The sequence below is a fragment of the Oryzias latipes genome, chromosome 2 (assembly GCF_002234675.1).
Source record: "Oryzias latipes chromosome 2, ASM223467v1".
In the NCBI taxonomy this organism is placed as follows: domain Eukaryota; kingdom Metazoa; phylum Chordata; class Actinopteri; order Beloniformes; family Adrianichthyidae; genus Oryzias; species Oryzias latipes.
The window spans coordinates 2,035,858-2,061,505 of NC_019860.2; the positions used below are offsets into that span (position 1 = coordinate 2,035,858).

At 39.8% G+C, this 25,648-nt stretch overlaps 2 protein-coding genes across 3 annotated transcripts in view; one reads left to right on the forward strand and one right to left on the reverse strand.

The window, feature by feature from the left end:
- Positions 1–3,640, forward strand: part of LOC101170570 (inactive dipeptidyl peptidase 10) — an 80,319-nt gene extending 76,679 nt beyond the window's left edge. For both annotated transcript variants that reach the window (XM_023963965.1, XM_023963967.1), the window contains exons 25-27: positions 230–302; positions 417–490; positions 2,711–3,640. In XM_023963965.1, coding sequence (XP_023819733.1) covers positions 230–302; positions 417–490; positions 2,711–2,839 — 276 coding nt within the window. In that variant the 3' untranslated portion in view covers positions 2,840–3,640. The remainder of the gene's footprint in view (positions 1–229; positions 303–416; positions 491–2,710) is intronic.
- Positions 3,641–10,810: 7,170 nt separating this feature from the next.
- Positions 10,811–16,288, reverse strand: LOC101166777 (tubulin alpha-1C chain). Its single transcript, XM_004066362.3, has 4 exons — positions 16,159–16,288; positions 14,342–14,564; positions 12,081–12,229; positions 10,811–11,937 (listed from the first exon to the last, which is right to left on the reverse strand). Exons 1-4 carry the CDS (start codon positions 16,159–16,161, stop codon positions 10,963–10,965), a joined length of 1,350 nt encoding a protein of 449 aa, XP_004066410.1. The 5' UTR covers positions 16,162–16,288; the 3' UTR covers positions 10,811–10,962.
- Between the last annotated feature and the right edge of the window lie 9,360 nt (positions 16,289–25,648).

The window sequence follows — 25,648 nt, forward strand, 5'->3', positions numbered from 1 at the left end:
GTCGATTTGACATTCACAGCTACCTTTAGCGTTTAAATATTTGCAGATTTGATTTGATTTTTCTCCGAGAACCTCAACTGGCCTCACGTGAACTCCTAGTTTCAAACGCTCTTGGAAATGCTTGATACATAAAACTGAACTAACTTTTTTCTGGCTGACTTTTTGCTAAATTAGCTTTCCTGATTAAAAAAAAGGAAAAAAGTTTGACTTTGCTCCCTTTTATGTCCAGGCTTCTAAAGTCCTGCCCAATCAGAGAGGCCTTCCAGGAGGAACTCTTTTTCTGGCTCACGGCACCGCTGATGGTACCGCCTTACCCCCCCCTTATGTGACACAACAGAACTCAGTAAACATTAAAACCGAAATTCAACATTTACTCTGAAAGCTTTATTTGTTTTTTTATGGCTCCTTTTCTGCAGCAAACGTTCACTTCCAGCACTCGGCGGAGCTCATCAAACACTTCATCAAGATCGGCGCCAACTACACCATGCAGGTAAAATGGATCCATTCAAGAACAGGTGTTGAAATATTTTATCAATTTGTTTCTGTTTTGTTTTTTTATATTAAGCTACGTACACACTATCGGCAACGCACGTTCAAGCGGCCACTTCCATAAAAATTCCATATAAACTTGTGTTCCGGGCTTAAAAAACTTTAGCGTCCATACGCAGCTACGTAAGACGTTACGACCGTGTTCGGACTCTACGTACAAACGAACTTTGACCAATCTGGGACTCTGATTTGGTGTGACGCAGTGACAATTCGCCAAACTCAGAGCGTAGCTGATTTATCTAGTGAACTCAGACGAGCCTGACGACGATAAAATTAAACCACGGACACTCTCCTGACATGACGGTAATCCGTTCGTTGCAAGGATGCTAGCAACGAACAGTTCACGATTTGCGCCAAAATTGCAAAATTTCCACATTTTGAACCAACCCTGACCCAACTGTAGGGGTGAGACATGCGCTAGTACACAGTAGAAAAAAAAAGTGGGAGTCTCTCCTTGCTTGTCCATTGTGAACATCATGGGCTCTTGAACACGCCTGGTGTGTACATAGCATAAAGGAAGGCGTTTGATCCTAACGACAGACTGAAGTAAAACTAAAGAGTACAATGATCCACACAGTTGTTCAGAAGAAATCGCACATATTTGAGGATATATTTTAAATACTAAGCTACCAGTGTTTCCAAACTATTTAGGGTATAAAAATGAGATGAGGTGTTGTTCCTGTAAACTTCAAGTCTCTGACTAGACCCAAAACGATCATCTGGAATGTACGATAGATTCCATAAGGTTTCCTTTGTATAGCATAAGAAGCCAAACAACCTCACAATCTCACCTCCAAACGTTTGGTTTATAGCAAATTAAAGGGACCCCAGTATGGAGCCTAGGGGTACACCTGTAATGAGTGGATGATGAAAAAACGCTTTTGACAACTGAAAAAAACAGGATTTAATAAAGAACTCTTTCTAAATCTTATTAAAATAAAGTTAATTTTAATTTTTTATTTTAACTGTCTCAAAAGAAGACTGACAGTTTGTTTTTTGGGCTTTGCTGGACTTGTATAAATATATGATTATCCTAGTGAAGAACTAGACGAAATACTGACGTTTTTGAAAATGTTCCACAAAAAGTATCGTAAAGCTTTTGATCAGCAGTTTCTAATTAACACTTTAACACTAGAGTTGTCGCCGGCGACAACTAAAAGCACAGGCTCTTTGACCTACCGTAACTCTCCGACTGTTTGAGAAATTAACACAATTCCGAAGGTGCTAACAGATCTAGTGTTTGCCTCCGAAACTGTTGCATATCGGCTTTAGCGCCGATGTGCAGCAAACTAATGTAAAGTGTTGCATAACACCACAAAGTTGCTTGATCCACTTCAAAATTGGTCGTCATCTGTTGATTGCATAAACACTACTGTAGCGTTGCACATCAGCGCAAAGCTGCTACTCTGCGTTTCAGAAATCTTTGGAATTATGTTAATTGCATAAATGGTTGGAGAGTTACGGTAGGCGAAAGAAGACGCTGTGGTGCTAAAGGGTTTACAATGAAGATGGTAATGTGGTTGTGGATTTAATTTGACTTAAATCTACTGGGCATGCTCAGTAGGTAAACCTATATACTTCGGTTGACATTTTACTAATAGAATCCAATAAATAAACGCGAAACTAAATCAGTTCAATCAAAATAAACCAATTTATTTCAATGGAAAAAACTATGCGTTTTTATCAAAACTATCCTGTTTGTTCTGTCTGAATAATTACGTTTTTAGAGTAAATTGAACAAAACTGAATATTTAATTGATGTCGGATTTATGTTAATTCAAGTTTTCCTCTCTACAGTTGCTTATTTTAGCTCTTATGTAGAATTTTTCATCAGCTACAGTAACGACATGCATTAAATGCTGGTGAAATGATCTAGTTAAATAAAAATAATCTGGATTGAAGTGGATTATACCAATACAGACAGATTGAAATGAATCGGACGATGAAACTGGGTGTATTTTATTTATTGGATTGAATCCAAATGCGAGGATGAATAAAACAAACCCAACTAGAACTGGTCTGAATTCAAACCATTGAAATAGACAGAAACGATAGAATTCTTCTTGGGTTTCTGCGATATTTTGTGCATTAAATATTTGGGATGACCTTGTTTGCGCTCGTCTCTCCCCTCTTTGCGTTTCTGCCGCACTTCTCGGGGAAGATCTTCCCGGACGAGGGCCACTTCCTGTCGACGCGCAGCCGGATCCAGCTGACTCACTCCCTTATCGGATATTTCCGAGGCTGTTTGCTCGACACGCCGCCGCCCCTCGACCAGCGGGACGACGACTGAGGAGGGCGGCGGGGGTTGTTGATGTTTCCGAGAAGGGGCGCGTGTTTATGTTTTCCACCTGTAGCACTCTGTTTAATGAAAAAACAAGAGTCTTTGTGACATTTCCAACCGGTTTCCATCACTTCAGCTGAAGGAAGCCCCCGCCGCTCCGAGCACATCTAATGTCCAGAGTCGGGAGGGAGGTTTCAGCTGCCATCAGCCCCCGACCGAGACGTTTGGCAGAAACATGAGATGCTTTGTTTTTGGGGAATGTGGGGCGTCTGATCTTCAAACATCAAGCATTTCCCATTCTGATCAGAGAAGGAAAACATCTCTTTGAACTCGACGTTTCTCCCTTCAAACACGTTTCTGTGAAAAAGTCTTGAGCTCCTTCTTCTTCTTTTCACACCTTTTATTTTGAAAGTCAATTTAGGACGAAGCGCATAAATAAGTGGACAAAACGGTTTTATGTAAAAAATAGAAGATCAAACTTATTTTGCTGGACTTATTTATTATTTTATACCACCTTTGCTATATAGTCATTTACAATTTAGAAAGGGGTTCAATTACTTATAACATATATTCAATTTTTAGGGGGGTTTATTTTATTAATAATTTCTAAATCCAAATTGCAAAGTTAGTATTATTTTTTGTTTCAAAATTCTTTTTTTATTATAAAATTGCACAGAAACTGTGAGAAGTAATGTTCATTTAATGTTGTGATTATTCTATTTTTAAGTCTTTGCACTCATTAGTTTAAAAAAGTACATTTAGCTCAATTGCTTTTTGTTGACACTGCTCCCTATTTTAAGTAGTAACACATTTAAAAAAAAAATGAATAAACAATCCATGGCTCATCAAAAATAAATATGGAAGTCTGTCAGCTTATTTTTAAATTTAATCTTTTGTATTTTTGCTAAGAAGTCATTTCAAATTTAGCAGAATTACTTTTCTACCAAAACACACTTTTTTAAAATTACAAATACTTTCTTGTGAAAAAATTGTTTATTTTACTCATAATTAAATTTTTTTTTGAAAAAACTGGTTTAAATTCACATGTAAACATAAAAAATAAATATTTTCTTTATTCCTATTTTACCCCTTTGAATATTTTTTAATTATTGAAAAAAAATGTCATTAAAAAATAGAAAACATTCATCTGATTCTACAGTTACCATTACAAAATATCTAATTGTTTTGGTTTTATTTTAATTTTGTACCAAAAGTTTGATCAAATATGTGTAAAATTGAAATTCTTTTTCAAAGTGTTGTAATCGTAATATTTTGACGTTTTTGTACAGGTCAGTTTAAGGAAAAAACTTTTTTTGATTAAAACTGTACATTTAGCGCAATGACTTTCTTTAAACTAATCGCAGACATCGCTCTTTTAAATTATTACAATTTTAAAGTTAATATTTTTGAGTTAAAAGTTGCAAAAGAAAAATTTCCCTTAAGCAAGAACGGCCTAAATTATAATATAAATAAATCTATATTTAAGGCGTTTTCGCTGTATTTTCATCTATTTAAAAAAGTTTTTCCTCATCTCTACTATTTGGTCTTTTCAAACTAAGTGAGGGTTCATTTATTTTATTGTATTTATAATTTAAAGGGGAAATCAAAGTAATTCCTCTGATTCTACATGTTTGCATTATAATTTTGCTTTGTTATATGCCTTATATATTTATTGTGTTGTTTTTTTAAAACATTTTTGACCAAATTTTAAAAAAAATTCATCTGATTCTAAAGTCGACATAAAATGTTTATTACAACTACGCCACGAAAAAAACGGCTTTGCGCCGAAATACAACACTTTATATTATTGTAATGCTTGTGCAATTAAGACATGTACACAAAACGTATGTATTTTTATTTGTTTTCAAATTATTTTATTTATTTAAATTATTTTATCATTTGTAACTTTTTTTAAATGGCCCTGATTCTACTGAAGAAATTAAAATATTAATTAATTTTAAAACTTTGGATAAAGCACAGAAACATGGAGAGGAGATAAAAACTTTTTCACAGTGTTGTAATCATTTGATATTAAGGCACAAGCTTGTGTTCCGTCAAGCCATTACTCATTAAAAATTTACTTTTTTCTCATCGTTTTCTTTTAGCGTAAATCCGACTCGGCTCTATATTTCAAATCGTCCAAGATTTATGAATTTCCTATTTTCAGCTGTGAAAAAACTGTTGCTAACGTGTTCTGTATTTCTTTCATGAAGCTCTGAACAGAACCGTGGAAAACACGTTTTCCTGCCTTTGGTGTGTAAATATTATGACGAGAAATGAAACTTTGTCTGTTTGTTGGTGTGAAGCTCCAGGTAAACAACAGTTTTCCTTTGGAGTCAATATCACAATCCTGAGGCAAACTCCTCCCGTCTGGACGCCACTGTTTGAATTTGAAGAACAGAAAAAAAAGGAGGGGTTCGACTTGAGTCACCAACATGTACGCCTTGATGTGTATGGAGACTTTTTGGGGTGAAATGTCCTCTTTTCTGTGTTTTTTCGTTGGTCAAACGGTGTATTTCCCGTGTTTAGATGACAATCGGACATTAGCTCAGTTTCAGTCGCACTGAAAATGAGCCGATTAGCAGCAGAGGTTGTGCATTTCCACATATTCACAACAACAAAAACAAGCTCCCAGGATGCATTGTAAAAGGCATCAAAAGTCGTTCATCAAGCTGTCAAAGTGGAGGTGCGTCAGCTACAGGTACGTGGTGATAATCCCCTCAACGGAGAGGCAGGCTGTTGTCATGGTGACTGCTTCAGCCTCTCTCATTACTCTCTTGAAAATGAAACATGGAGCAGCCGCTGATGCAACAGCCTAAAAACCATGGGAACCACCCCCTCCCTGCTCTGCTTTGTACAGTCCCATCGAGGGCATGTGTACGTGCTGTGGAGAAACGTGACGGATGACCTCCATGTGTTTTCTTGCTGTTTTCATATTAAAGATGGATGAAGGAGACCAATGAAGGCTGAGAGGTACTTTATTTGAATGGTAGCTGCCTCTGTCATTCCCCTCCTGTCCACCAGGTGTCACTGATTCCGTCAAAATGCTGATTCCACACACAAATGGGTGTGATGGTTGTATGCTTAGAATAAAAAGCACCTTCTATCTGCTTTGATTGAAATAAAAAAAAACTGATCACGTTTAGCCCCTTAACACCCGTTCTTTCAATTATCATAAATGTTCCACCATTTAGGCAATTAGCGAAATTCCAGTCAAGTCGGATGCGGTGAAAATCTGCCTTTTGCGGATATGCAACACTTCACGATGGTAAACAGTTTATGCAGTTAACACATTTTTAACGTATTCTGAAGCAGAGATAAGCGATGTACAAGTAAAAAATTTTCAGCAGAGAAAAGCTGCTTTGAGCAGATATGCAACTTTTGACGGTAGTGATGTCTTTAGAAAATTAACATAATTCTAACTGATTACGACTATGACACGGAAAACCGGCTTTACGCCGATATACATTACTTTACATAATTGTAATGTCCGTACAATTAATGAAATTCTAACGTAGCACAAGCGCCGAATTAGGCAAGGGTGTACCTTAAGAACCCGTCCTTCAAATAAACATGCTAGCTACGAGAAAATCTTTTAAATATATATAATATACATATCAGAGTATTGCTTACGCAGCCCTCAAGTTTAAGGACTGCATTCTGTGCATAAACAGTCCATATTGTTGAGACTGGGGCAAATACATTGGATATATTCGTAACAGTTGAGTGTATCCGCTAACTTTACAAATGGCAGACATTTTGGTACATCAATTCCAAATGTGGTGCTTGGACCACAAAATACACAATTTGCCTGAAATATGTTGCTAAGCTGCTACAAGCTAAGTCACAATTTGTTGGAATTTCACGAACTGCGTAAACGGCCGAACAGTTGCCATAATTCAAAGAGCAATTTACGTTGATTGCGTGAACAAGTAGGCTTGCTAATTAGCGCAAGGCAACTGTTCTTTGCTCCGGAATCTCTTGGAATTGCGTAAAGGCTCAAAGAGTTGCAGTAATTCTAAGATCGATAACACTTTAGTTCAAGATATGGTTTCAAAGGGTTTATCCGTAAAAGTCTGAGACAACAGTTACAGATGTAATGAGACTGATCAGTTCAATCTGGTGGCCGAAATTAAACCGTTTCGATAACGAATAAAAATATAAAATAAAGAAACCATTGCATTAGCATTGTTCACATCTATGTGGTGTAGGCCTGATTTTTATATAAAATATCAAACCAGAAAGTGGTCGTTTACAAACCTTGACATAAAATCTTATTCCATCATTTCCTGTTGCTGCTTTGTATGAAAAAGTGACAGCCGAGTGAGAAATCCTCCAGCTCGCTGGTAATTATTTCGGCTCAGAACCCCTGAAAATGAAGATTTCAGCGTAAACCCGTAATGGAGCCAGTTTGACTCCTTCTTTCCCTCCAACGGTGCATCCATCTGTTGCACAAAGAGGCTGAAATTGTAAAAACTGCTGGAGCTCCCTCAACCGCGACCTTTCTAAATCCCCCGTTCACACTGAACTGAGCCTTAATTACATGACTGCAATTACCGAGGCAGTATCAAGAACTCAGGAGCCGAATAGAAATATGGGCTTGGATTGTGAAGCAGAAACTGCTAAAGGTCAACATTCAAATTTACAGATTCATCAAAAGAAATTAATCTGTGATTTTACCCAAAAGTGGAAATGTTTTCTTCATTTGTTTATCCTGGTTTTAGTTAGAAATCCTTTTTTTCCCCAGATTCCTTTCATGTTTTGTGCATCATATAATGACATTCTTGATGATCTATCAGACACAATGTGTAGCATCTTGTAGTTTTTGAGTGCCACTTGTTTTTGTTGCTTACACCACAGTGCCACCTAGTGGTGAGCTCCCCACATCTCATCCAGAAAGCAGCAGGATTGTGAGGTTAACCGTGAGGACCTTAACCCTTGTGCTATCCTATGGGGTCCAGATGACCCCCCCCCCCCCCCCCCCCTTCCATTGACGTGTTCTCCCTACCATGACAAAGGTGGATAAAGGTGGAAAGATTTCATGTAATCCATGGACACCAGTGAAGATCACAAACCATTGAAGAAAAAAGGTTCAGTGCACTGTCTAGTGGGTCTGGATGACCCTACTCCCAACATCTTAAAGTGCCTAGGATAGGACAAGGGGTGAATGATCATTGGACCTGATTAGGTCATGTGACCACCAATGACCTCGAACACTAGAAATCTTTTTCGGTTCCTGTGTTTTAAGTGGTTTCTAAATAAACCAGAATTTTTTCTTGGGATGCACGTCCTGTCATAGGCCAAACCTTTAATCAAATTTCAACCCACCCATTGGTTCGTGACATAAAATCACTAACTTTTCATAACTGTGTGATCGATTTTCTTGTGATTGGCTAAAATACTTTATAAAGTCGAGTGACGACTCTCTGAGCCTTAAACGCCAAACCACCACAACAGATTTATTGATTTCTCTGATCAAACTAAGATTTTCTTGTTCACAAAATTTACATTTTAGACTTTTAGAAATATGTACAGATTTAATGTTGAAGGTTTTTTGGCAAGACTGACTTCTCATTTTTAATTTCAGTCTGCGATTTATAAATTCACAATTTTATTCACTGTGGGGCAAACGAGTATTTAGTCACCCACCAATTGGTGAAGTTCTCCCACTTAAAAAGATGAGAGAGGCTTGTCATTTCCATCATAGGTAAACCTAAAAAATGATGGACTAAATGTGGAATCCAGAAAATTACATTGTCTGATTTTTCAAAGAATTTATTTGTAAATTATGGTGTAAAATTAGTATTTGATCAATATTAAAAGTTCAACTCAGTACTTTGTTATATACTCTTTGTTGGCAATGACAACAGTCAAACGTTTTCTCTAAGCCTGTTGCTGGTATTTTGGCCCATTCCTCCATTCAGATCTCCTCTAGAGCAGTGATGTTTTGGGGCTGTTGCTGGGTAACACGGACTTTCAACTCCCTCCAGAGATTTCCTATGGGGTTGAGATCTGGAGATTGGCTAGGCCACTCCAGGACCTTGAAGTTTTATCTTCAATGCCCTCGCTGATGGGAGCAGGTTTTCAAACAAAATCTGACAATATATGGCCCCATTCATTCTTTCCTTTACACAGATCAGTTGTCCTGGTCCCTTTGCCTGAAAAACAGCCCCAAAGCATGATGTTTCTACCCCCATGCTTTACAGTCAGCAACTCAGCATTCTTTCTCCTCAAAACACGAGTATATGTGACTGTTTGAGGTTGTAGGCGGGTGTCTTTACAAGTAAAATTAACAAATTATTCTTTGTGATTTTCTGATATTTTTTTTCATTTTGTCTGTCATAGTTGAAGTTTACATTTGATGAAATTACAGGCCTGTCTCATCTTTTTAATTGGGAGAAATTTACCAGAAAAAACCTGCAATGTCGATGTGAAAACGGAATTCTACAAAGTGATGTCAATGAAACAAATGAAATGAAATACAATTGTTTGCATAATTATTCGCCTCCTTCAAGTCAGTATTTAGTAGATGCACCTTTGGCTGCCATCACAGCACTGAGTCTGTGTGGATACGTCTCAGTCATTCTGGACATCTGCAGGAATTTAGGGGGATTCGCCTCTCACTGTTCACTCCAGAACATTTACCTGGTTCTTTTTAAACCATTCCTGGGTAGCTTTTGCAGTGTGCGTTGGATCATTGTCGTCCCAAGCCGTAGTTCTGTTGCAGACCTTAAAGATTGTCCTCCAAGATTTCAGTGTATTTTGCAGCATTCATTCTGTCTCTTTCTTTACAAGCATTCTAGGGACTGTTGCTAAGAAACATCCCCTGAGCATGATGCTGCCACCCCCATGCTTCACAGAGGGGGGGGGGGGGGTATTTTTGATGATGTGCTGTGTTTGGTTTCTGCCAGCATATCAACAGATCATCTTTTCTGATGGCTAAAAAAAAGCTTAATTTTGATCTCATCAGACCAAAAGGATCTTTTTCCACATGCCTTTGGGCAAACTAATGTGTATGTTCAACAGTAGCTTACTCATTGCCACTTTTCCATGAAGCTGGAAACCCGGGCAGCAGTTTCTACACGCAGTCTCCAGTCTCAGCAGCGGAAGCTTATAACTCCTTCAAAGTAGTCGTCGGGGTCTTGGTGGGGTCTCTCACGGGTCTCCTACTTGCACGGTCACTCAGTTTATGAGGGTGGACTGATCTAAGCAGATTCACAAATGTGCCATATTCCTCCAACTTCTTGAAGATTGATTTCACTGAACTTCCAATGTTCAATGCCTTGGACATTTATTGTATTCATCCCCTGACTTGTACCTTTCAACAAACCTCTCTGAGTTGCTTGGAGTGTTCCTCTGTCTTCATGGTGAAATAGCCAAGAATACTGCTCCACCAGTATCTGGACCCTTCATAGACTGGTGCTTTAGAACTCTGTCACTTGGGACACACCCACACCACTCAGGTGAGACTATTGGTACTAATTGGATATAATCATTTATAATTTATTATTTCTGGACAAGCAGTAAAAGGTGAACTTTCTCTCTGAACTGATGCTTTATTCAACCCATCGTGAGAATCTGCATAGATAGCTTTTCTTTGCCCTGCAGTCGAGGTTGTGCCAGCTTAGCTGTTATGACAACGCACTGCATTTCAAATAGCCCACTTTTTATGAAAAAGCGATTTAAACCGCACAAGAATGTAGTCCTAAAAAAACAATTGATAATCTTTTGTGACCATTATAAGCGGGACAATGCCCGATGAGGTGTCCATCAGAATTTATGGGACAAGGTGATTAATCCTAATCGACAGCTGGTCAGGCATTATCCTTTACTTTTTTTTAATGTGAAGAAAGGGGAAAAGTATTCAAATGCAAGAAATTACAGTAAATATTTCATTAGCATTTAAAGTTATTTTAATTACGTTTGCGTGAAGTCTGGACTCCCCTGGTCAGCTAAATGAGTCAGAAATGAAGATTTCAATGACGCTTTGATTGTAAACATCTTTATTAGAAAAGTTAAGTTGAGGGAAACTTCCTTATTTATGCCTAAATTTAAAGGCCGATCTTTAAAAAAATAATAAACGGGGGAGACTTCATCAACATCCATGGTAACTTTCCTTTGTCTGGCAGGTTTTAGTACTCCTCGCCCTCCTCATCCTCTTCAACCGAGTCGGTTCCCACCTCTTCGTAATCCTTCTCCAGGGCGGCCATGTCCTCTCGGGCCTCGGAGAACTCTCCCTCCTCCATGCCCTCCCCCACATACCAGTGCACGAAGGCCCTCTTGGCGTACATGAGGTCAAACTTGTGGTCCAGGCGGGCCCAGGCCTCGGCGATGGCGGTGGTGTTGCTCAGCATGCAGAGGGCCCTCTGCACCTTGGCTAGGTCCCCTCCGGGGACCACGGTGGGGGGCTGGTAGTTGATGCCCACCTTGAACCCTGTGGGACACCAGTCCACAAACTGGATGCTGCGCTTCGTCTTGATGTTGCTGATCGCCACGTTGACGTCTTTGGGCACCACGTCGCCGCGGTACAGCAGGCAGCAGGCCATGTACTTGCCGTGGCGAGGATCGCATTTCACCATCTGATTGGCCGGCTCAAAACAGGAGTTGGTGATTTCTGCTACGGTAAGCTGCTCATGATACGCCTTCTCTGCAGAGATCACAGGGGCGTACGTCGCCAAGGGGAAGTGGATACGAGGATAAGGAACCAGGTTGGTCTGGAACTCCGTCAGGTCTACGTTTAAGGCGCCGTCGAAGCGCAGGGAGGCGGTGATTGAGGACACGATCTGGCTGATCAACCGGTTCAGGTTGGTGTAGGACGGACGCTCAATGTCCAGGTTCCTGCGACAGATGTCGTAGATGGCCTCGTTGTCCACCATGAAGGCACAGTCTGAGTGCTCTAGGGTGGTGTGGGTGGTCAGGATGGAGTTGTAGGGCTCCACCACTGCGGTGGACACCTGAGGAGCTGGGTAGATGGCAAACTCCAGTTTGGACTTCTTGCCAAAATCTACAGAAAGTCGCTCCATCAGCAGAGACGTGAAGCCGGAACCGGTTCCTCCTCCAAAGGAGTGGAAGATCAGGAAGCCTTGTAGTCCGGTGCACTGATCAGACTGAACAGAAATGGTACAGTTTCAACCTCAATAAAAAAACCTCATATGAGTCAAAAAAATGTTAACTTAAATATTCTACGTTCATTGACTTCCTGCAGACTTTAATCATTTTGGCTAACCGTATTTCACTTTTTTTGTTTTACCAGTTTGCGAATCCGGTCAAGGACATTGTCGATATGCTCTTTCCCCACGGTGTAGTGGCCGCGGGCGTAGTTATTGGCCGCATCCTCCTTCCCTGAAATCATCTGTTCTGGATGGAAAAGCTGGCGGTAGGGTCCGGTCCGGATTTCATCTGTTAACCCAACACAGTTTGAGAGTTTGGTTAGATAGATCTGACCTGTACCTTCATGATGACTTGTAGTAAACGTCGTTAAAGGTTCCCAGCAGTCATAATCAGAGAGGATGTGATCAACGTAAACCGTGGAGGATTTTTTTTTCCATTTTACATGTCGAACACACCAACTTTAGAGATTTTAGGAAAGACGGGCTAGACCTGAAAGCGTGTAGATGGTTGACAGCAATGAGATTTATAGGCTAGAGGTGCTCACGCAAAGTTGGACGCCATTTTGGACATGTCGAGAAGCCATTTCACATCTGTGTGTTCAATTGCAAATACAGACATATACAGAAATAAGGATGTGACTTTTGACAAGTTATGACTGTCGGCTGATAAATAAGTGACTGATAGAAAAAGTTTAAGGGAGATTTAAGTGAGAATAGTGAAGGTTTACCTGATCTCGTGATCAATGCCAACAAACTTGGGTTACATGATGAGATTGCATGATTATGATGTCGTAAAGTCTATAATCATGAGATTAAGCTATTTGTATGTATTGTACAGATTTTAGATGCTAAAGGAAACATTTGGATGCCATCAAAATGATGTTATTTGCTCTGCACACTTTAAAGAGGACCACCATTGCATAGGTAACTCGGATCAGCGCCCCATTTATTCATCAGCAGATTTGGAACACCTGGTCACTCTTACTGTGGTGGGGCCAGTTTCCCTTATTAATGTCCAGGTCACAGCCACTTCCTGTTTTCCTAGCTCCGGCTGCTGCTGATCTGCTGTGGCTGGCTGCTCGTCTCACAGCTGTCCGCTATCAAAAACCCAAACGAGTGGAGGATCCTCTTCCAGAAGTAGTTACAGGTCTGTAAGAGCCAGAAATCTTGGTTGTTTGTAGGTAACCAAACACTTATTTCCCACCATAATTTACAAATAAGGTTTTTAGACTTAATGTGATCTTGATATATTTTAAGGGTTTGACAAAAATTACAGGCCTCGCACCTTTTTACGTAGGGGAACTTGGACAATTGGTGGCTGACTAAGTACTTTTTTGCCCCACTGTATTATTAAATGCACAATGTTCAATGTTTAACTTAAAGTTTTACACATATGCCATATACAGATCTGATATGTACTTGCAGTTGAAGAATTGGTTTATATTTGTCTTAAAACACCTTAAGTCCTAAAAAAAAACCTATAGATTTGAATACAATTCCAACCATGCATCAGGTATGCTTTGTGTCATCTATAAATCTTTGTGTATAGATATTGTAATATTTTAAATGTCGTTCATTTATTTTCCGTTTGTACAAAAATATTAATACATTCAGTCTGGGTCTTATTTTGTGAATACCCTAGTTGTTTTTCTTTGAGGAAAAAAAAAAGAGAAAAAAAATCGGACCAAAATTAAGCATTTTATGGTCATTTGACTGTATCTGCCAGACTGTTGGTCATCGTTTACTGACATGTCAAAAATGGCGTCGATCTGCACCTATCATGGATGCTAACAAGCTAGTGTAGCGTCTCTAGCAATATATAACCCAGTTGACAACTAAATCGTGGAGCCACGATAAGTGGGATTTAGTTACATCTAAACTTCTTTACGGACTTTCTTGAGGAAAAACAACGCTAACTTTCTTTTTGGTGTCAGATGGAAATATCTAGAGATGCAGATACATTTCGTGTTAGCTAAGATTTAGCGAAGGTTTGCTAAATGACAACAGTTGACCGCATGCTCCTCCTCTGAAATCAGCTGTTCCAGATTAAAAAGCAGGCGGTAGGTTCCAGTCAGTTGGAAAGTTTGGCAAGTCGCACTAAACTTTTCCAACCTGTACCTTCACGATGATGGACAGTGAGAAAAAAACAGTAAGTTAGTACAGGTTAGCATCGTCTTTACAAATAAATTGGCGTCAATCTGAACTTCCTTAAGATTTACAATTTTTCTTGAGGATGAACAACATCAACCTTTTTTTTTAGCATCAGATGGAAATATCTAAAATACAACTATTTTTGTTCGCTACGATTTTGCGAACTTTAGCTAACTGAAAGCTACGGTTTAACGTTTTCTTTCCAAAGTTTCACAAAGTATAGGAATTTTTTAACCAACATTGTTCTCACCGATTACAGTTGGTTCCAGGTCCACAAAGATCGCTCTTGGGACGTACTTGCTGTTGCCCGTCTCGCTAAAGAAGGTGGTGAAGGAGTCGTCGTAGCCTCCGGAGGGCTTGGCGCTGGGCATGTGGCCGTCCGGCTGGATGCCGTGCTCCAGGCAGTACAGCTCCCAGCACGTGTTTCCCATCTGGACCCCGGCCTGGCCAACGTGAACGGAGATGCACTCGCGCTGCGGGACACACAGCAAACCTCACATCTCAAACCCATCTCTGCATAGAACCCAAGTTATCCTGCCATTTCCATCGAACCCAACTTGTCTAAACCTGCAGAGGCTGGTGGTTCACAAATCAGTGGGCGGGGCTGCCGATTCCTTTACGCTCCAAACGAAACTTGTCTGGCGTTCTTAGCGAGCCGCACTGACAGACCCAATCAGGGATCTAAAGAAACCGAGGAGTGCCGTTCAGCGCGGCATCATTGCCATGTCTGCAGGGGCCAAAGAGCTTCCACGCCCTGCTCAAGAATCCGCCGGTGGTGGTGGGGAGGATTAGGGTGGAGGGACAGGGACAGGTTTGAACTCATGATTTGGAGGGAAGACAGTGTTTTTAGGTGCAAATGTTGTCTGTCCCTTATAAATCTATCAAAAAAACCGATAACCTACATTTTGAATAAACCACCATCTGCCAATCATGGTCTGCGATCTAGAAAAATATTGATTCATGATTTTTCCTAATGAAACATTTGCACATATTTTTAACTTTTGATACTTGATCAATTTATGCTATAAAGATTTTTGAAACACTGTCTTCCACTCCCTTTCAAACAATATTTATTGATAGCTTTAATTATCAAAAGTTTCATTCATCATTGTATGAATGTATAAATAATGATTGTAATGTTTTTGTATTCAAATGAAATCTCATCTGGTTATGGAAGCTTTTTGGGAAAATGGGCCTTGTTTTGAATTTTGATCCAACCCCTCCCTTTTTTTTTAAACTCCCAGGGAGGGGCCCTGTTGACAGTTCTGGTGATGGTAAACGTCTATTTTAGGTGGGGTGTCACTCGTTCGTCCTCTAGTCGTACTTTACCTCAACCGACCTGCTTCCTATAGGGGCTGTCACGTGACGGCCTGTCAGGATGTTGCGACACGCCTCACTGTTGCGCAGACTGCTTTAGCAAGCGGGGGTGGGAGGGGGAGGGGGGTGTTCAGAGTGATCCTCTGCTTCCTGGATCGCGCCCTGAATGAAACGAGGTCAGGTCTAACGTTGGCGCGAAAAAACACAGCAAAGCTTTGTTTCGGGGACTATTTTAGGAATTTTGTTTTCAGTTTTCTCCAAACCACGAGGCTCCACGGGTCCAGACCTGAACCTAAAACTCCGGTTGTACTAGTCAGCTTAGACCACACGGGGGCTAATTATAACCTCTTGCTGCTGGAGGGCCGCAAAGCCGTTTCCTCGTGGTCTCTCCCCCCCCTCCGCGCGCGCGCGCAATCGTTTGCACCCGTGCTGCAGTCAGCAGGCAAAGGTCTGGGATTATCCAGACAAAGAACCCAAACAGTTCCAGGGAGACGTAACAAACAGCATTCCCCAAACACACAGGGAGGGGGGGCGTTAACCCCCCCTGGGGGAGGCAGTGGCCTGGCAGCATACCTCCAACAATGATGGACGGTTTAAACACGCAAATACTTTCCGTGGCCTCCGACGGCGAGGACCGCCGCAGAGTACGTCACAGACCTCCAACAGGGAAACCACGAGTCACGCTATCCCGACACGACAGGCTCCTTTCGTCTAGAAACGATGCCGCCTTAGAAAGGAGGACAAACTCACCATTTTGCTGATCTGAGTGATGTCTGGGTTCGAAAAGACGAAAGAGCTGGTTCTCACAGGGAGCCTGTAATGAGATCTCTGTGAGGAAAGTCTTGTCAGAGTGAGAGTCACGCGAATTTATAGCTGCAGCAGGGGGCGGGGCCACCAGCAGCTGCAACCAATCGCTGGAGGAGGCACGCCCGCGTGGGAAGCCGACAGTGCCGGGGCGCGACGCCATCTTGGTGAGGTCGTCGCCGCCCACATGACGACGCTTTCTATAGCTTTTGGTGGTATCTACGTAGCTTTTATATAATTTATATATATTTATACACACATATATATATTGCACCATGAGTGTGGGAAGGGGAGAGGGTGATGACACACGTGTGTGATGTTCAACGTTGTGTGTGTTCAAACTAAATGGGCTTGAAGCCAGAAGAGATGACGCAGTCAGCTTCTCGTTCTGCTTCTTCCTCTCTGAGGCTGTAGGGAGACGTGCCGTGTGTTTGGGACCCGGACAGCTCTCCAGTGCAGGTCAGTTGATTGACAGCTAGCCTCTCATTTGCCCCGGCTACGAGTGACGCAACAGCTGAGTCATCATTGTTGTTGCTATATAAGAGCAACAGTCAGCGTGAACAGCTCAAACTTTAATGAAACATGCAGAGTTAACAAATTTAAAAATAATTTATAAACAAATAGAAGTTTTAGACCACTTTGACATGTAATTTAAATTATTTAGAAAAGCCCAACAATAAGTCAATAATAATAATAATAGAAAATAATAATAAGTCAATAAACGATAATAATAATAAAGAATAACAACAAATCAATAAGTCAACAATAGATTTACCCTTAAAAAAAAGATTTACTGATTCGTCATGTGATCACTTTGATGTAACACAGATGGAATAATGGTGTCGGTTTTCAAGCGAACAGTCTGGCCTCTTCTCAAAATGTGTTTCCACAAGATTTTTTGAACAGACTGTATTACTAGTTGGTAACCACGGTGATCTATTTTATTGCTAAGGCCCACTCCGTCCTGAAGTCTGAATCCATTGAAAACCTGCAAGAAAAGTTCAGTCACTGAGTCAGAAATGTATAAATCTATATTACTATAATGATAATGACCATCTTAGTGGCCTTGTGGTTAGAGTGGAAGGTCATGAGTTCAAATCCAGGCTGAGTCATACCAAAGCCTACCTGCTTGACACTCGGCATTAAGGGGTTAGATTGGGGGGGGGGTTTAATCCATCAAAATGGTTCCCCAGCCTGGCTGTGCAGCTCACCGCTCCCCCAGGGGATGGATCAAATGTGGAGAACAAATTTCACACACATACGTATACTGTATATAGGTGTAACACAATAAAGTTTACAGCAAATTATACGTACATCATCATGCAGCATGTTGATAATAGCTGCAGCATCATGCATGACAGCATGTGTACTATTAATGAAGCCCCTGCAGCATTCAAAGAAAATAATTATAGTACCTACCTGAGAAATGTTCTACCTTCCTCCTTCATGGACTCATTTCTCTGATTTTGGCAGTTGAACTGGCATTTTGCAAAAAATGTGTTGACATGCATGCACTGCAGCAGTGATTTGACCTCACAAAGATGGCGGTGCTCTCATCCCATGAGGAACCACGTGATGTCCTCTAGCGCTATAACTCATTGGCTGCAGCTTTCTCTCACCCCCCCCCCCCTTCCTTTTTAAAGGAAAGTTGAACAAACTTCCTTATTGTCATAGAGACGGAAGTAAAGACTCACTTTTAGTACTTGTAACCTAAGAAGTATGACTAAAAGCTTTCACTTTTCTTCTCTTTACCTCTTTATCACAAAAGTGGGAAGGTTTTCAGCGATATATTTCTATGATCCAATAGAAATTTAAGTGGATGTAGAGCATTTTTTAAAATTTCTTTTCAATAAAAAAATAATAATCTTTAGTTAAAAAAAACGAATTTGGAACACACAATTTAGTTGATTTAATCCGTTTTAATCCAATAGCAACAAATGAGAAAAACGACTAGCCAGATATAAAAAACAAATGTTTAATGTGAAACAGCTGCCTTTAGGAAGGTGTGAGTTCATAGCAACCATCTTTTTCTTCTTCTCTGGGGCTGATTAGTATGGATTTCATCTCTCTACATCAGGGGTCTCAAACTCAATTTACCTGGGGGCCACTGAAGGCAGGGTCTAGCTGAGGGAGGGCCGCGACTTCAACGCACACACACATACGCAACTTGTGAGTGTCTGAGAGACAGTACATTTGTATGGAACATGTACTATACTGTTAACTGTACTCTATTATTAACTATTTTCTGCACAGTATTTACTTATAAAACTCTCATTCAAATAAAATACGTAAATAAAAAATCAATCAGTAAATAAATCAGTAATACATTTCTGTTTATTTAGTCTTCTATATCTGCTGTTTTCTCATTTAAACATCCTTATCAACACAGTTCAGTTAATACTGTTGAATTATAACTATTAAACACTAAAGAAGACTTAAATTCTACAGTTCTGTAAATCCATCAATGGTTCTTCTGAACACGGCTTCTCTTATCTTCTTCTTACTGATGGACACTTGGCAGCACTTCCTCCCAAACAGCTGAGACCCTCAGTGTGGATGAAGATGATTTTCATTAAGTCTGGACTGGACTTATTGAAATTGAAGGTGGAGACGTCAGAGAGGATGTGCTCCCAGTTCTGAGTCCGTGTTGAATTTTCTTTTTTTTTAAGTTTACTCTTTAAACCACGAATCTGTAAAGGAGAAACAAAATTCAGTAACCATTTTTGGATTTCTTTCTTATGACTTTTTGCACATTTAAACCCCGGTCACAAGTTATTGTAGAGCAGCCGGTCATCAACTCCCTTATTTTTTATAAAAAAACGGATGGACATTCATGTTGGTGACACTAAATATGTGCAGCCATGATGCACAATAAGCGTGTTTGAGATCACCCAGGTGGACGAAACGCTGCACAGATCACCTGGTGTGACGGATGTTTTTGCTTTTCCTCCAACATCACCTGTCAATCATCACAAAAATATTAGGAGAAAGGGACGGGAGCAGCAAGGCCCCAACCTGAGCGAACGCAGCTGGAAATGTACTGACTGTAAACCGCCAATTGACTAAAAAAAACAATGCATTGTGGGAAATGTGTCCTGACGGTTTTTGTAGTTCAGTGATCAATTAAAATCATTTAAAATACCTGTGGATTAAAAAATGGCTACATACATTACAAAAAATTAAAATCAATATAAAAGATATAATAACAGATCATACTAAGGGGGACAGGCAGATTAAAACTAAAATGAATTTTAAGGATAACTCCTACTTCCTTTCCTCCTTCAGTCTCACTGCAGATTCGCCTCCCACCCCCGGGCCTGGTCTCCCCAACGATCCAGGCGCGGCGCTGGTTCATCTCAAACACGTCTATCGTTGCATTTTCACACGTATTTTCAGTGTGTCTCAGACTAAATCGTGTTGTTTTCTCGCACGTGTTTAATTTTAGAGCCCCGTTAGGTGTCACGCATGTACGTGTGGGACATTTTTCTGCGCAGTGACCCACCTAGGTCGGGGTTGAACGTCGCCGCGCGCCTAACCGTAACCATAACCCTCCTCCGGATTCATGCGACTCACAAACAAGTTCAGCAACCGCTTCATGGATTTAGAAAATTACGAGCGAATAGATACGTTCTAAAAAGGAAAGTGAGGAACTCCTTAATGTGGTCCGGGGAGGGAGGGGGCTGTCAGGTTTCTTGCTCTAAATGTTTTCAGGCTTTCAAGCCCGGTAAATGTCCCGCCCCCAAGAGTCATATACCCCACTGTGATTGGTTGGTTGTCAGCTCCGCACAACCCAAAACCCACACAGACTGGCGGGCCGCATTAACATTAAACTTTCACATTGAGGCGGGGGCTGCAAGATATCATCTTTTTTTTTAGTTTGTTTTTTTAACTTGTCCTGTCCAACAGCTGGGCAGGCAGATGAGAACTGAGGGCCTCTTGTGTTGGACATATTTTATTTTAACAAGAGGGGTTATTAATCTTCAGACAAACCAGAGGTATGTCTGGATAAACCCCTTTTGTAATTGAGACCAAACTTTATTAATTTCAACCATGTTTGAAAATCTTTGGTGTTGGACCGGACGGAAAAGGAAAGAAGGGACGAAAAGGGAGGGATGTCAGGGGGGGGGGGAGGGGGGGGGTAGGAGGGTGATAATAGGAGGGGAGGCAAAATATCATCTTGAGGGCCGCAAATAGCCCGCGGGCCGCGAGTTTGAGACCCCTGCTCTACATGCAAACAACATGTCAAATGTCTCTGAGCAACCATTCATTTTAGCTTGACACTCCTACATCATCCCTGTAACCCTTGTGCTATCCTAGGCACTTTACCATTGGGAGTTGGGTCATCTAGACCCACTAGACAGTGCTCTGAACCTTTTTTCTTCAATGATTTGTGATCTTCACTGGTGTCCATGGATTACATGAAATCTTTCCACCTTTATCCACCTTTGTCATGGTAGGGAGAACACGTCAATGGAAGGGTGGGGTCATCTAGGATAGCACAAGGGTTAAATGCAGTTTTGATTTTTTGAGTAAGATCTGCCTTATTTTTTGTGGTTTGATGACTGGTCTCCACCTGTTATTGGTTCCTGCAACAGGAGAATGTTTTCAACATTTCTCTATTTGAATTGTCTGAACCAGGAGTCTAGAACCCTATGTGGCTTTTTTTATCCCTCCATTCAGGCTCTCTGGTTTATGACGGAGTAATAAGGCCACTAAAAAAAACAACCAAAGGATTAATACAGGATTTAAAGTTGTAAATTTATGAGAAAACACTTCAAACGTCAAAAGGTTCAGAATTTCTTTCTTTTTGAACCATATCTGGAAATAAAGCTTCACAAAATGCTCCTCGTCTCTCATCTTCGAGCACGGCTCCCACAACTTTGGTGCTTTTTTTCGTTCATTTATGACGTTTTTCCTTGTAAATTTGTCTTTTAAAAACAAAGATTTACGACTTTATTTAAATTGATGTAATTTAGGACTTTAAAACATAACTGACAAGTTTATATTATACTTTTAAAGTCATAAATATAGGAATTCATTCTTGTAATTTAACAGTTACAACTTTTTTCTTCTTAAATAAAAAATTTCTTCTTAAATGTACGACTTTAAAGTCGTACATTTTTTTTAATTGGAGCTATTCCGTTAGCAGTGATTAATTTTTATAATTAAAAAGTCTGACCTTTCGTAGTCTTAGTTTAAAATTACGAAAAGTTTAACAGACATATTTAAAAAAAAAAAAGTTGACTATTTATCCCATTATGGGGAAATGTGTTCTCCGCATTTACAAATGATTTATGTGCTGCATATTGTGTTGCTAGGGGTATCTTATTGTCAAAGAAATTTTTTTTTTCCCTTAATATTTCCATGGATTTACTCATTCAACAAAACAAAAGCTCATTTATAGATTTAGAATATCACTAAATAATATACGGTTTAATAGTGTTCAAGTTTGTATCTTTAGATTAAGTTTACTAATAAATAAATGAGCAACACCTTTTGTAAATAAATGAGCAACACCTTTTGTGGCAACTTCAAAGTTGAGTTGCTTAATTAAATGTAATCAAATCTTAAATTTATCTGTAAGTCTGGTGTTTAAAAGTCGCTCCAATGGCTTAAAAATATGTTTTTTATTTTCCAATGGTGTCTTTTGACATCTTAACACAGCTCAGTACTGAGCCTAAACTATTTTACTATCATAAATGACACAACACTCACAAAACAGATTAAATGATAAAAACATTTTCATTGAAGAACTGTGAAAAACATCTGTGAATCCGGCAAATCCGACAATAAAGCTTGATGACATATACGTGTTCCGCGCTCTTCTGTCTACTTAGAAGGCCCAACGTGCTTTACAGTCACGCACACACATACGTACACACATGTATTCACACACTCCGCTGCCGAACACCATCCTAGAACCATCAGGATCAATGCAGGGTTCAGAGTACTGCCCAAGGACACTTCCACGCAAGATCGAGCAAGGCGGGAACCAGACCTGCAATCCTCCAATCAGAGGTCGACCGCCCTACCTCTGCGCCCCAGTTTGGGTAAACATTTCAATCACTATGTTTACAACCATTTCTATTTCAAATCCTATCTATATGTCAATTGTTGGTTTACTATGTCGGGTTTTTTACTGCGAAGGTCTTTTCTTGGATTTTTTTAAATACTAAAAAATATATTTTATTTTGAAAGGCAATGTGTTTATATGAATAAACTTAGATTTAACGTTAAGTGACGAATTTCACTGTCTTCTTTTCAAATTAAAGTAAATGTGGAAAATCTTAATTTTATTTTATATTTAATAAAATAATGTGGAATAGCTTAAAAAGTGTCAAATGTATTTGCATATTTCTACAAGTATTTGTGTAATTTCATCTCCTTTGTCATTTCATAACATGTGATGCAAAAAAATGGATGAATGTTTTCAAAATGAATAAACCAGATCCAGAAAGAATCAAAAGAAAAACTGTCTGTTAAAGTTAAAAAATCTGACAAAATCTTTTTTTTCACCAAAGAAAATATTTTTCAATTGTTGCATTTTCGGTCTCAACCACAAGGTGGAGCCCTAATCTTTAGTTTCTTGCCTGCTTTTGGTTGCAGTCGTTTACTGTGACCACAAAAAAAAGGATTTGTATTTAGACCCTTAAAAAAATGCAGCATTGGACACTTTTATTTTCATAAGTCAGATTTTCAAGTTTCCAAACTTGTCTATCAGTCTTACTGGACCCCGCAGAGCAGATCCAGCAGCTGTTCCTCTGCCTGTAAAGGTCCTCATAATCCTCAAACAAACCCAAGTCTTCTGTACGCTGCAAGTCGAGCCCCTCCTGAGCTGCTCATTCCTCTTCAAACGGCCCCATCCATTTTTTTTTAAAGGAAAGATATTTTGCGATGGAGGGATAGCAGAGACCTCTTTCATGTTCCTGGAGGTTCTTAAAGTATCTTTAAATTCCATTTCCTTCTCCATTCTCCTTATAGTTTGGAAGGTTTTCTCACATCTGAATGTGACAAGAACACCAAATGTCCACCTTAAAAGTCACTTACCTGAGAACGGGCAAAGCCCCCCCCCCGGGCAGAGTCCCCCCCCGGACTAACAGAGTCTCCACAGCCCCCGCCAGCCACCAAAAGGTCCCGACCCCAGCCTCTAAACCCCAGCAGAAAGGCGACGTCCAGGCAACCCGCCCACTCAGTCATGGATTTAGCAATGGGAGACCAGAGAGACTGAACTCTTATCTAGGTTACATAAAAGTTTGTATTTTGGAGAGAGTTTTAATAGTTGAAAAATTAAACAAAAAGGAAACTACTTCCTGTAGTTTTAGGTCATTGTCTTTGTATTTAAACTATTTAGAACAAGTAATTATAGATTTAAGTTGCTGATATTCCAAGAAGTTATTCATTCCATGTTTGTCTTATAGTTCCTGGGGAGTTATGAATCTTCTATCAATAATTAAGTGCTCTAGTAGTGTTACGCCCCCTGCTTGCCAAGCTGGGAAGTGTATCATTTTTTTGTTTATAAGGATGTCTGGGTTGTTCCAGATGGGTGTCATTTTGCACGGTTGAATTGATGATTTTGATATTTTGAGAAATTCCAACCAGGCTGTTAAAGTGGCATTTATATTAATACTTTGGAAACAATCCTGTTTTTTAACTGTTTGGCTAATAAATGGTAAATCTGACAGGTTGATCTTCCCACATAACGCCTGTTCCAAGTCTAACCATGAGTTGGTTTCTGGATTACTTTTTAACCATTTTAAGATGTATTGTAATTAGGGCTGCACGATATGAGGAAAACTTGCGATATGCGATATTGGTGATTAATATTGCGATAACGATATAATTTGCGGTATATAAACAAATATCAAGCCAACCAAAAACATCATTTCCATTTCAATGCAACAGTGTAAAAATTATACTCCAAATGACCCTTGTCGACATAGGAGGCAAACATCAAACATAAAAGGGCTCATCTGATTGATCAACAACGTAAACGGGTCCTTCCGATTGGTTAAATGTATAAAGGGATTTATTTCATTTATTCAATATTTCAAGCTGCCATGAGTTTTTTTTTGCACATTTAACCCTTGTGCTATCTTAGATGACCCCCCCCCCTTCCATTGACGTGTTCTCCCTACCATGACAAAGGTGGATAAAGGTGGAAAGATTTCATGTAATCCATGGACACCAGTGAAGATCACAAATCATTGAAGAAAAAAGGTTCAGAGCACTGTCTAGTGGGTCTAGATGACCCAACTCCCAACGTTAAAGTGCCTAGGATAGCACAAGGGTCAAGGTAACCATTTATTGCGATTTTCACCGTCTTTTGCGGTATGCGTATTGCACAGCTTGATGTCGCAATAACGATAAATTTGCGGTATATTGTGCAGGCTTAATTGTAATCTATGGTGCAAGAAAGTATTTGTGGAAGTTAGGTAATTCTAATCCTCCACAGATTTTTGCAGATTTTAACGTTTTTAGACTAATTCTTGCAGGTTTGTTGTTCCATAAAAAGCTTGATTTGGATGAGTCTAATGTTTTGAACCATTTTAATGGCAGTTGTGTGGGGATCATTAAGAAGAGATCATTAACTCTGGATAAGATTTTCATTTTAACCGTGGCTACCTTGCCCATAAGGGACAGAGGCAGGTTGACCCAGCGTGTTAGATCGTCCTGTATGCTTTTCAGAAATGGGGTGTAATTGGTTGCACCAGTTCTGATAGTTTCGGGGAGAAATAAAAACCTAGATATTTTATATTGCCTGATTTGATTGGTATCAAGTGTCTTTGTTCTGCATTACTGTTCAGTGGTAATAAAACTCATTTATTCCAATTAATGGAGTAGTCTGATATGGAGAATTCATTAATGATTGTTGCAGTTTCATTTACAGAACGTGAATTATTTAAAAACAGTAATATGTCATCTGCATAGAGACTAATTTTATGATGGCTGTGTTTGGTTATAATTCCTATAATGCTCTCATTCTGTCTTATTGCTGCAGCTAGAGGCTCAATAAATATAGCAAAAAGAGAAGGGGAGAGTGGACAACCCTGTCTGGTTTCTCTTCCAAGAAAAAAAATCTGTCAGAAGTCTTTTTGTTAGTTCTGACTGATGCATTAGAGTTGTAATATAATATTTTGATGCAATCAATGAATGACTCCCCAAACCCAAAGTTTATGGAGGGCAGCTATGAGAAACGTCCAGTTTACTTTGTCAAATGCTGTTTCAGCATCCAACGAGAGTATGGTCATTTCCTGGTTTTTAATAGTGGCAAAGTCCATTATGTTAACAAATAACTGTGTCCTTATGAGTAAACTTGATATTTGTATTGATTAAAACAGCAACTCCTCTTTTTTTGGAGTTGTAACTAGCAGAGTACATGAACGGAAATTGTGAGCAGCACAGGAGACGATCAACTGATTTGGATAAGTGGGTCATT